This window comes from Pseudorasbora parva, chromosome 3 (assembly GCF_024679245.1).
Source record: "Pseudorasbora parva isolate DD20220531a chromosome 3, ASM2467924v1, whole genome shotgun sequence".
In the NCBI taxonomy this organism is placed as follows: Eukaryota; Metazoa; Chordata; class Actinopteri; order Cypriniformes; family Gobionidae; genus Pseudorasbora; species Pseudorasbora parva.
Genome location: NC_090174.1, coordinates 34,385,944 through 34,398,860, shown reverse-complemented (window position 1 = coordinate 34,398,860; position 12,917 = coordinate 34,385,944). Strand labels below are relative to the sequence as shown.

At 36.9% G+C, this 12,917-nt stretch overlaps 2 protein-coding genes across 2 annotated transcripts in view; one reads left to right on the top strand and one right to left on the bottom strand.

Annotated features, from left to right (window-relative positions):
- ophn1 (oligophrenin 1) overlaps window positions 1-5,752 on the bottom strand; it is a 50,924-nt gene extending 45,172 nt beyond the window's left edge. Inside the window, exon 1 of the mRNA XM_067438587.1 lies at window positions 5,257-5,752. Within this exon, the coding sequence (XP_067294688.1) occupies window positions 5,257-5,410 (154 nt within the window). The 5' untranslated portion in view covers window positions 5,411-5,752. The remainder of the gene's footprint in view (window positions 1-5,256) is intronic.
- A 1,414-nt stretch (window positions 5,753-7,166) lies between these two features.
- yipf6 (Yip1 domain family, member 6) lies at window positions 7,167-12,911 on the top strand. Its single transcript, XM_067440135.1, has 7 exons — window positions 7,167-7,234; window positions 8,304-8,432; window positions 8,918-8,996; window positions 9,149-9,191; window positions 9,281-9,406; window positions 11,590-11,747; window positions 12,441-12,911. The coding sequence occupies exons 1-7, from the start codon at window positions 7,205-7,207 to the stop codon at window positions 12,560-12,562; spliced, it is 687 nt and encodes a 228-aa protein (XP_067296236.1). The 5' UTR covers window positions 7,167-7,204; the 3' UTR covers window positions 12,563-12,911.
- The last annotated feature ends 6 nt before the right edge of the window (window positions 12,912-12,917 follow it).

Below are 12,917 nucleotides of genomic sequence, written 5' to 3'. Positions count from 1 at the left end.
AAAGCTGATACAAAAGACCGCCGTTGGCCAGTTTCTGTGTTTACTAGAAGCACGCAAACGCAACTCGGCCGTCATTATGCTAAGCCCCGCCCACCGACTCTATACACGATGTGATTTGCCCGACCAGAGTTTGGTTTTTACAGCTCAGAAGTGTATTGAGAGTTGCTAGCTGACACTCACGGCAGATTAGGTTTGCTGCCCCTAGGGTGCTAGATTTCTAGGCTAGGTAAACGCTGGATGGAATTACGTGAAATTCACGGCACCATTACTGCAGTAAAATTGCACAACGTTCTTGAATGAATAATTTGTTAGATGCACTCAGGAATATCAACATTACACGCCCCAAAACAGGACAGCGGACAAAACTGTGATTAGCCATGTTACATGTCAGTCAAACGTCCTCTTGGGCAGTCCATGGCCAAAGAAAGCTGAGATGAAATCTAAACTCCAGGCCTTCAGTCTGTCTGTTTATTTTAAATAATAAAATACTCAAAAAGTGGCAATAAAGTGCCTAACGAGTATATAGTGGCAATAAAGTGTTTAACCATAGGGTTAGGGTTAAGGCTCCTTTAGGTGTAATGGACTTTAGGGATAGGGACAAGTAATGTCCCAATAATGTAGCATCCATTTATAATTTTAAAGAGGTGGTTCCGTGTTTTTTTTTCTAGGCTTGGTTGTGTTTATGGGGCACAGTATGTTATGTCTTAATACTTCTTTTTTTTTTTTACACTGTATTTTTCATATATTTGACCTTTATTCCACACCACTGTCTTCACTGTCCTTTAAACGGCTCGTTTGCTTCCTGCTTCTATAGCCCATCCCTCCGAAAAACACAATAGTCTTAGATTTGTTAGATGGCCAAATGTAGTTTCATGTATTTTTATTGGCTGAAGTACCAAGCACAGGTTTTCCGGAAACGTCACACCCCTTATCATTAAGGGCAGAAGTCACCATCATCTAACAACCATTCACACTTAGTGCAAATAGAATCTAATTACTATTTAGGCATTGTTCAAAAGAAAATAATGCTCTTAAATCTATCACTATTTGCACTTAGTGCCTTTACAGGGTATATGCAGGAATCCTGAAGTTAATTTCAATACCTTTTTAACTTTTTTAAGACCTTCTCAAAATATTTTAAGACCTCATCGCACTTCAAGTTCTAATCAGCAACAAACCTTAATGAACAGTTGTAGTAGAATTTAGAATTTAAATCTCTATCATAGGCCAATTTTGTATTGTTTATATTGCATACCTGTTTTGCGATGTATGAAGGACATCACCTAACTGCAAATTTCGCAAAATACGTGATGTCACCTGTAGACAGTGCTTGCCAGGGATGGAAATTAACTTTTTTGTTAACATTGAGTGGCTGGTGGATTTCAAAATCTACCAGTCACTCAATGTTTTTACCAGCCACTTTCTTGTTTTTACTGACAATGTGTAACTGCATGTAAAAATTAATACCACAATCTCTACAATACTTAAGCAGTTTATTTAATGTCAAATATTTTCTCTTTCTTTATACACACAAACCATGAACTGATGTACATTTCATTAAATGAGTATGGCTCTGTGCTCTGTGCCTCTTTTAGTCCCAACAATGAAACTATTAGTTTTGGCATCTTCTGAAGCGCGTTGACGACATACCGAGCAGAACATTGTAAGTAGTGATGCACCGAAATCAAAATTATTGGCCGAAACCAAAAAAGAGGAAACCAAGGCCGAAACCGAAACAGCTAAAGAAATTATGCCAATTATTAGTACCATTACATTTATGGCTACTTTTACTTTTACATTACATTTAAGGCTAATTGTACTACTACAAAATTACTAAAAATCAAGGCATTGCAATTGCATATATTAATATAAAGTTTAAAATAATCAATTACATTATTTAGCACATTGTAACAATGCACAATATAAAATTGAATAAAATTTTCTCCTCACAATATCCCAGATTCTCTATGGGGTTTAGGTCAGGAGAGTTGGCAGGCCAGTTGAGCACAGTAATACCATGGTCAGTAAACCATTTACCAGTGGTTTTGGCACTGTGAGCAGGTGCCAGGTCGTGCTGAAAAACGAAATCTTCATCTTCATAAAGCTTTTCAGCAGATGGAAGCATGAAGTGTTCCAAAATCTCCTGATAGCTAGCTGCATTGACCCTGCCCTTGATAAAACACAGTGGACCAACACCAGCAGCTGACATGGCACCCCAGACCATCACTGACTGTGGGTACTTGACACTGGACTTCAGGCATTTTGGCATTTCCTTCTCCCCAGTCTTCCTCCAGACTCTGGCACCTTGATTTCCGAATGACATGCAAAATTTGCTTTCATCCGAAAAAAATACTTTGGACCACTGAGCAACAGTCCAGTGCTGCTTCTCTGTAGCCCAAAAGTGTCTTGACCTGGGGAATGCGGCACCTGTAGGCCATTTCCTGCACACGCCTGTGCACGGTGGCTCTGGATGTTTCTACTCCATACTCAGTCCACTGCTTCCGCAGGTCCCCCAAGGTCCTGGAATCGGTCCTTCTTCACAATCTTCCTCAGGTTCCGGTCACCTCTTCTTGTTGTGCAGCGTTTTTGCCACACTTTTTCCTTCCCACAGACTTCCCACTGAGGTGCCTTGATACAGCACTCTGGGAACAGCCTATTCGTTCAGAAATTTCTTTCTGTGTCTTACACTTTCGCTTGAGGGTGTCAATGATGGCCTTCTGGACAGCAGTCAGGTCGGCAGGCTTACCCATGATTGCGGTTTTGAGTAAAGAACCAGGCTGGGAGTTTTTAAAAGCCTCAGGAATCTTTTGCAGGTGTTTAGAGTTAATTAGTTGATTCAGATGATTAGGTTAATAGCTTGTTTAGAGAACCTTTTCATTATATGCTAATTTTTTTGAGACAGTAATTTTGGGTTTTCATGAGCTATAATGCCAAAATCATCAGTATTAAAACAATAAAATACCTGAAATATTTCACTTGATGTGCAATGAATCTAAAATATATGAAAGTTTCATTTTTATCATTACATTATGGAAAATAATGAACTTTATCACAATATACTAATTTTTTGAGAAGGACCTGTATATATTTACAAAATGAATAGCCTTGTCATATGAAGTCGATATGTAAGCAACGTATCTATGGTTGTGGTTTGTTGTATCTACACACTATTTAGTTTTATATAGTACTTGGAGTTTCCTGTTGTTACTGTACTAGCATCTTGCGTTATCTAGACAATGCGGTCTCTCTAAGAAACTTTCAATTTAATCAGAAATTGTTTAAACAGTCAATAAGTGGATAAATCACTACTTACTGCTTGCAGGAATATAATTGTAATTGCCCCTTTCTTCAGTTTAAGACGCTGAGCGAAGCTTGCTTGAAATGGGCTAAACAAACAAACAATTTTGAATTAAATTGTTGTGGTATCCGATTGTAGTAAACATCAACCATGACTGTTGACATTTTTTGTCTGTGGAACGCTTGTTTACCTGCAGTCCCGATGATTCGGCTCCATCAGTTAGCCTGACCATTTTCACTTATGTTCACACCTGACAATGAACATGTTCACTTATTTTTCCGTGGTGTTTTTCATGCACGAATTTTACATAAGGAGGAGGCAATGGTGTTTGAGACTCACAGTATGTGATGTCCATTTACTGAACTCTTATTATTTCACTATGGCAAGGTTAATTCAATTTTTCATTCTAGGGCATATTTAACCTTTATTTAACCAGGCAAGTTACTTAAGAACAAGTTCTTATTTTCAACAATAGCCTGGCAGGAGAATTAGATCTCCTGAAAGACATAAGCATGCTGAATAAAGTCATATTTTTTGTTATTTTTGGACCAAAATGTATTGTCGACACTTCAAAAGAGTCTAACTAACCAACTGATGTCACATATGGACCACTTTGATGATGTTTTCATTACCTTCTGGACGTGGACAGCAAGTGGGCATACACTTACATTAAAAGGACAGAAAGGCCTCGGCTCAGACTAAATCTAAAATATCTTAAACTGTGTTCCGAAGATGAACGGAGGTCTTACGGGTGTGGAATGACCTTGGGGTGAGTCATTAATAACAGAAATTAAATTTTTGGGTGAAATAACCCTTTAAAAGAATTTGATGATATGATCTGGTTGTACAAATACAAGGTTGAAGCAATTATTGGAGATAAAATTATATTTATTAAAATGTAATTAGTAAAAAACGTTTTATTAATTTTAATAAAACATAATTGTTATGATTGCCACATTTTTAGAAAAAAATTTAGTTCGTTTTTTTTCCTTTCATTTTTATTGATTTCCATGACCAGGCCTGGAAATCACACTTTTACAATGATCTGATATTTCCCTGAACCCTAAAGACAATAACTCATTTGCACCACATATGAGTTATGCACTGGGAAATCTACAGCTATAATTACTATTATATCAGTATCTATAATGACTATAATACAACTCATGTGAGTTCAGCAGCTTCTCCTCATTAGTCATAAAGCAGAAGCTACTGTCTAACGTGCATTGTTTTCAGCGATAGTTCCTCTATCGTTAACTGCCTCGTTCAGGGGGAAAGTATAGAGTAAGACTGGAGTCGTGGAAAAATTCCATTTGTAGTTTGTTGCTCCATAACACTTCAGAGTTCAGCAAAACAAACGAAGAGGAAGGAGGAAGAAAGACAGTCTAATCTATCGTGGCGTATGGTCGTAAAAATCAATGCTTCTTAGACTGCTAGTTTATTTACAGCCCGAATATCTCTCATCTCCATTTCGAGAATACTTAAGTGCCTTATAATTGACATCTATGAGATCAGCATAATAGTGATAAGTGCTGCTAGCATCTGGGTTCATATGACTGAAGGCTATATCCCCACCTTAATCGTCTTGTTGACACGTTAACACTTTTTATTTGAATTTAATTTACTAATCTGGAAAATTAAAGTTGTCTTCTATAAATAAATCAACGTCTCCCCTGAAATTGTTGCCAGCATCACTGAGAGGTGCGCACCATCTGCCAGATCCATCCCTCCCTCCCTCCCCTCTACAGTTCATAATCCCCTTTAAAACCAACCAGTGATCTGCAAGTGAAAGCTTTTTCAAAAAGCCATACGAATAAAACGACTTTTCTGAGTAAAAACAAATTATATCGATCGTGCGTAGGCTATTCGTTCATCGACAGCACGTCTTAAATTTGTAAAGGGGAGACCTCGATCCACCTCCCCCAGCAACGACCACCGCGGCTGCAAAAGCATTTTACCTTTAATCGTGTTGATCACACTGTTCCCGTCCTTGATGACATCCTTTAGGAACTTGTTGGTTTTTTCCAGCTCGTTTTCGTAGCATTTCAACCTCTCTCTGAAATTTGGACTGTCGGAGTAGCAGTCGCTGAACTCCAGTGGAGGATGCCCCATCCTTTTGTTGTCAATAAAGTACACAAACCACGACTGACGTGCCTGTTGATCACTCGGCTGTATTAATCAAGTTGATTTCGATTAATTGGTTTCGATAAAGTTACCCATATTTGACATATTGTAATGCAGTTTGGGGAAAAAATGAAAAAAATAATAATCCAGCGCTGCGGTAGTGACTGCTTCCGTGTGCACGCGGTTTTGCTAAAAAGACCAAGTCGACATGAGTTGCTAAGCAGGCTAAAACTTTAAAGTACTGATAAAGTATTTGTGTTTCAATACTTTTCCTTGTTTTGGGAGCGGAGGGACTGACAAACGCGGCGGGCAGGGCAACATTCTGAGCACTCCCACATCATTGGGCGGCAAATGTCACTTGTTAGTAACTAACGATAACTATTACTTTTATGGGACACGACGTTTTCCTCCTCTAGGGGGCGAGTGAAGGCCCACAAAAGAAAATTCTCCATTGACCTGCATATAAATCTCAGGATGTATTTTGTATCGTTGCAGACATAAATATGCTGAAAGGTATAATCATTCAAATCTATTTTTTGGTACCTAAAATACAATGGAAATATGCCTCTACAGTAACTATTAAATTATGAATTAATGATAGCGGTATCCAGCAATCATAAACGACTATTATTAGTCATTTTGAACAGCGCTGGGAAAAGTAACATTTACCACGTGACATGCCGCCAACGTTGCACCCCGTTGCACCTGAGCTATAAACGGATGTAAAAAGTTACCTCTGAAAAAAATGACACTTAATAACCATTGCAATGAAATATACAATGAATAGTTAAAATTGAAATGTGTTTGTGTGTGTGTGTGCGTGTGTTGTTCCTTCTTGTTCAAGTCATTGGCCGCGTCTCAATCATCTCACTAGTCCACTAGTCAGGGCACTGCTGATTAGGGCACAAGTCAATGGGCTGACTCCCTGATCAGTGCCCTGACTACTGAACTAGTGAGGTGATTGAGACGCGCCCATAGGTTCAAGTAGAGACAAACATCCGGGCCACTAAAGCCTCGCCTATTTTAATGTTTCGATGTCTTGCTAGTTTGTCATTCTATCCGCACGTTGTATTTCTAAACCCACACACTGCGACCCTTAAAGAGACATGACACTGTTCTTCTGAATCATACAAATACATTTACACAGCATTTTTTTTTTCATTTTTGTGTTAATGTGATTTCAAAGCTTTGATCAATTTGAAACATAGAGCATAACATGTACATTTAGCAAATGATATGAACTCAAAAAGTGCCATGTTTTTAATAAAATATTAAATAGACGAACCAAATTTTGTATAATAATAATATTAATAATAATAATAATAAATAAAAATAATATTATTATTGTTGTTGCTGCTGCTGCTGTTGTCGTCGTCGTTGTCTTTTTATTGTTATTGCTGAGAACATACAAGACCAAAACCAATGCCAGGGCTAAATACAATACAAAATTAGGAAAATAAATCATACAAATGACACAGTGAGACAGTATTAGGATTAGGACTGTATTAGGACAGTCCAGGTAGGATTTACGTTCCATTCAAAAAAAACCGAAAAAGTAGGTCTTGGCACCCTGAAATGTATTCTTTTATTTTTATTTTATTTTACTATTTTCTGTTATATTCTTTTATTTTATTGCTTGCAAATAGTATGGATGACATTATGATATACAACTTTATATACAATACATAAAATGTATCAACAATATATTATTATTATTTTCTCAGCGGCATGTTGGCGTTTTTGACGTCACAGTACCGATGACGTATCCGTATCCGTGTAAAGATGGCGGAAGCAGAGTCTAGCAAGCCTATGGTAAGATACATCACAAAACATGCTTTAAAACGCTTAAATACCTCTAAAACACATTGTCAGCGTATCCACCGTTTTTGCTTTTGTCTGGGAACCGATACCGAGTACTTTTTGGGATTGTAATGTAAGTGTGTCGTCAGTAAATCTCTGCTGGGTTAAGTTTATTATTACGTGTAAAAGCAGATGGTCGTTTCTAACGTTACTTAATTAACGATTTTTTAAACATCACCCAAATGACCATACTGATAGATTTGTTGATTTTTATGGAAAACAGAATTACTCCTTTTATTGTGCAGTGTTACCAAACAATGTAAACAGTGAGAGAGGAAACTGTTGGCGACACTGTCTCACTGTCTTTCTCAGTCTGAGTCTGTCTGATTTTAAATGTTTATTTATTCGCTATATTAGTGCAGAGATTTTAATTTGTACAGACTAGCTCTAGACTCAAATCAATATATGGTCGATTTCCATCATTTGATCGCAATTTCCCAGATTTCGACAGAGAGATACACTTACATTTCTGTACGGGTGATTTAACGCTCTATGTTTAGATGTAAGTTATTTCCAGTGTTCATATGGGTCTTTAAATTAGGTTTCTATGCATTAGATTTTCACAATAGGTTTTACTGAGTTAAAAGTTTGCAATTCTTCTTAAGCCTGGGGTCAAGGTGTCCGTTTTCAGGTCAGGAAGTTTTAAATAAATAGCGTACAAATTGTATTGTGAAATGGTCTACTTCTACCATTCATTTGCCTGACTGTTGTTTTCTTCTTGACTAATTGAAATAATCTTAAATAATAAGATGCTAATACACCTATATTTTGAAGACAACAGAAACACTTTATCACACATTTAACTGTTATTAATGAGCGGATTCAATTTAAGTGCTTTGTTTTCATTATGATTATTACTTTATTATTTACCTCTAATTAGTCAGTCAACACACAACCCATTATAAATCCTGCATGTACCACCATTGAGTCACATCTTGAGAATTGTTGGTGTAGAAGATAAATGTGAACTTGTGTTTTGGTATGCCATGAATGATTTAAACAGTCATTCTTCCTGTCTCAGTTTGCAGGTTTGTCTGACATTTCAATTTCGGAGGACATACTAGTGGAGGGAGATATATCCGTTCCTGTTAGCTCGCAGAATGCTGACAATGATCTCTCTACGCTGGATGAGCCTGTCAAAGACACTATTGTAAGTGAAACATTTTGTTACAGGGTAGCGATATAATGGCATATATGGCAATGCACATTTTCTGTATTCATATATTTTTTTGTGTGGATAATTGTAATGAGGAAAATAATTCTAAGTACACCAGTGTTATTGTTTAATAAAACATATTTACATTTAATACATCACAATACATTTGTCTGTAATTAAAAGAAAGCTGAAATAAATTAAAGTATAAATATTAGATAGAAAACCCGGCCTTGGCAACTAACTAAAATATGTTTAAGTTGAAGTACTACAATTACTAAAACTGAAATAAAATTTAACTAAAGCTGTATAGAAATATTTGTAAAAGCAAATAAAAATCACACAACAAAATGAAAATAAAAGCAGACTATAATAATATACAAATAATACTAAAATAACACTGGAGTTCACATTTAAGGGTAGTTTTGTTTGAGTTGAAGCAGTGTTTCTTATTCTCTCTTTGCTCTGTTTGTGGGTCTTAGCTGAGGGATCTAAGAGCCATTGGACAGAAGTTTGTCCATGTGATGTACCCCAAGAAAAGTTCTGCGCTACTCAGAGACTGTGAGTCCATCATTCACAGTTCATCCAGTTCTAATTACACAATTAGATTACATAAGGGATGTGGCTGTTTTTGATCACTTATTATTATACATGTTAAATGTTCTTCAACTGTCTTAATTTAATAAAGAGTGTATGTTTTCTGTACTTTTTAGGGGACTTATGGGGACCTCTCATCCTCTTTGTCACTCTGGCCTTGTGAGTAGTAATGTTGAACAGTCGGAGCTAGAACTATTGTCTCTATAACTCCAGCAAATATATTGTATTTATAATATGGTCTATCTCAGAATGCTGCAGGGTGGGTCTGCTGACAGTGAGGAGGATGGCAGACCACAGTTTGCAGAAGTCTTTGTCATCATCTGGTTTGGTTCTGTAATCATCACCCTCAACTCCAAACTCCTAGGAGGAACTATGTGAGTAAACTGTCAGATTTTCATTTATATTTCTTTGTTTTCTCCAGGATTTTGTGAGACTGTGGTGGATGGAACTCGTTCCCTGTGGGGGAGGGGTGCATAGTCATATCGCGGTTGTAATTCATTTGACAGATGCTTTGGCAAAACAATGGGGCAAAACAACTTTCAACTTATTATGAAACTCTAGCAGCACAAATTACAACTACAGTCTAGGTAATTAATTAGCTTGGTAGAAGCACAGAAAAAGAGAACCTTAGATCCTCGGAGTGGAGGAAGTTTGATTTTAGTGCAGTTTTCTTTGTCAGTTTATTTAGTAATATAATATTAATATTAAAAAGGAGTCTCTTAAGTCAAACCAAATTGTTGGCTGTGCTTCGGCATCTGTACCAACTAAAGGGACGTTGTCTCATCGCTAGGGGTAGAAAAAGAGCTAGTCAACCATATCCAAGACAATTGTTTGTTTCTCAAAGTGTGGGGTGCGCCTCACTGGGGGGAATAGAGACATGACAAGTGAAGTGTGACAAATGGGAGGAAATTTGTTAATTTTTTGTGCCCATCTCTATTAACTTTTTGAGCGTTCCCACATGTGGGATTTTTTCTGTGCCCCTGAGAGTATGGTGCCACCAGAGCCATATAAAAATGTTTTTTCAATGGCTCTGGGTACCACAAATGAAATTTAGAATGTGCAGTGACGTGACATAACTGCCAGATTCAGATTCAGTGTTTTCGCACTTTAGCTGCCGCTGAGCCAGATACGGATGCGCTCAGCGCATGACGCATCTTGCAGTGTTTTCACCGGATAATTAGGTTTCAAACATTTAAATACACAAAAGTGCTAGTAAAACAATACATTTAGAGTTTGTAGAATACACACTGGTGTCTATGGAAGCAGCAATAACAATAAATTCAAATATAACATGTTTTAATATTATCAGATACACATAGTGTTAGTAACTATAAAGTTTACTTGAGTCTTCTCGCAGTTCACCGGTCACTTAATTATTTCATGAGAAACTGCTGAACTTGCGTGCTGTAAATCCGATTGACAGGACTCTGAACTGCGGTACATTTGCTCAAAGGTGGCGCCCCCCAGCTCACATTATAGATCAAAATCAAGATAATTTATAAAGGTTTTTAAATGGCAAAACACACCCACAATTGCATTATTGGATAGTTGATGACATGGTAAGCGTAATGGTACGTAATAAAAGCGATACATCTGTCAAAGAGCGTTATTTTTACAACAATAGGGCAACAATAGGGCAACAATATGCAAGTTCACCAGCATGTCCAACAGTCAAGGTAAAGGTCCTTGTTGTGCCTCTTTGGGATCTCACTTGCGAAATTCAAGCTTCTGGAGGTCACACGGGTCTGAAGTAGTTTGTGTAGGTATAGGGATGCAGAGCCAGCTGTTTTTCTTTAGGCAAACATCAGTGGCTTGAATTTTATGCGAATGCCTTTTGGAAACCAGTGCAAATGAATAAAGAGAGGTGTGACGCTCTCTGTTCAGTACAAATAACCACTGTAATGTGATTCCTGAGATGCCCTTTGTCATGATGTTTAACAGCAAGCATCATTTATGCTGTGTACTGTGTGTATATATTTATATCTTGTTATAAATTATTGTATAATAATAAATCCACTAAGAAAACAGCTAAAAAAATGTGATTATTTGACCATTCTTTAAATAGGCTCCATTGTTTTAGAACAATAGAAAAAAGTATGCCTTTAATGCCCAGCGTTTCAAACCTATGCATGTTCAGAATTTCAGAGCATTTTGTCACTATGGAAATGGAAATTAAATACAGTAAAAAAAGATCTCAAATGCTTACTTTATGCAAGGTAATAAATATTTTTACACTTTTAGAATGGCTACTGTTATGTGTAGCTTTTATTTGTATGCTCTCTTATTTTAACCCCTCCGACTTAAATCAGGTTCTGTCCTACAATTTGAAAATCGTATTTCATTAGTTAATAAAAATATGAACTTACTAAAAACCCATCTACACCAGATTGTTCATCTATTAGCAACATGAGTTTTCTGAATTTGCTAAATATCCATTGGCTTCTAGAAAATTTAGAGTGCATAATAATTTTAGCTGATTTAATGTTTGAGCACATTACTGGAACAATGTCATTCCTTCTCTCCATTTCTCTGTTTTACTCACTCTTTGTCTGCACAGATCATTTTTCCAGAGTCTATGTGTGTTGGGGTACTGTATTCTTCCTCTGACTGTGGCCATGATAGTTTGCCGCATCGTTCTTCTGGGGGGCTCAGGCAAACTCGGTTTTGCTGTCCGTCTTATAGTTGTCACAGCATCCTTCACCTGGTCAACATTTGGTAAGAACCAATCAAAATCGTTTATCTGTCAATCCCACATTGTTCACAGATTGGGATTGTTCTACTTAAATTATTCAGATTTCTGTTTATAGCAGTAATGTTTAGAATGCATCTGTTTTGTCTGCTGATACACCATTGGGCAAACAAGCCCCTCAGGCAGTGCATGCAACCACCACCAGGTGGCTGTGTAGACTAATTTAATTTGTTTATTTTTTTTCAATTATTTCATTACTTTATACCTATGAGGAAAAACTGTACATTTAGTGGATCATGGTGTGAAATAAATAACCAAATAAAAGTAAAATAACAATATTCCTGATAAAAAATAACTTTTAATAATTAATCTTAAATACGATTTATGTGTTGTTTTATTTGGAGGTTTACATAGTGACAATATTTTTAGCTTTATTTTGGTTTGACATTAAAAAATATAATACTGTGTAATAAAAATAAAATATCTACCAAGCAGAATAAAAATGTGAAGAGTACAATTAAAATGACAAGTTTTGCGCTAAGTAATTACAAATGAATTAATCCTTAATGTACCATCAATTAAATGCTATTAATAACCAGATAGTAAAGTGATAAAGAAGAAGAAAATAAGACTAGATCCCTAAACTCATTGTCTATTTCGTGTACACAGTCTTTAGGGGATTTCAGTGCAATCTAAACTCATGTATGTTTCATTCACAGCCTCCACAGCATTTCTTGCAGACAGCCAACCGGCCAATAGGAAAACCCTGGTCGTGTATCCAGTGTTCCTGTTCTACTTTGTGATTGGCTGGATGATCTTGACATTTTCGCCATCTCACTAGCATACATATACCCTAGGCCAATTGCAAAACGAACTCCTTCCCTTTTAAGGCAACCAGCAGACCATCTAGAAGCTGGCCAGTGATTGGCCGACCCTAATAATTGCTAAGTGTGAAGCACTTTGATGGACTTTCAAAAAGGGACAGAGGACAGTAATTGCATAGATACCACTCCTCCCCATCCCTCATTCAGTTGGAAAAGAGGAGAGGTGATGTACTCACACCCTTAACATAGAGCTGTACTATGTTCTGTGCGTCTCGGGTATGACTTTATGTGGAGATGTGCTTACTCAAGCATAGTATGTGACTGTGTGTGTGTCTGATTGAGCAGTGCCACCATTGGCTCTGCTGAGAGAAT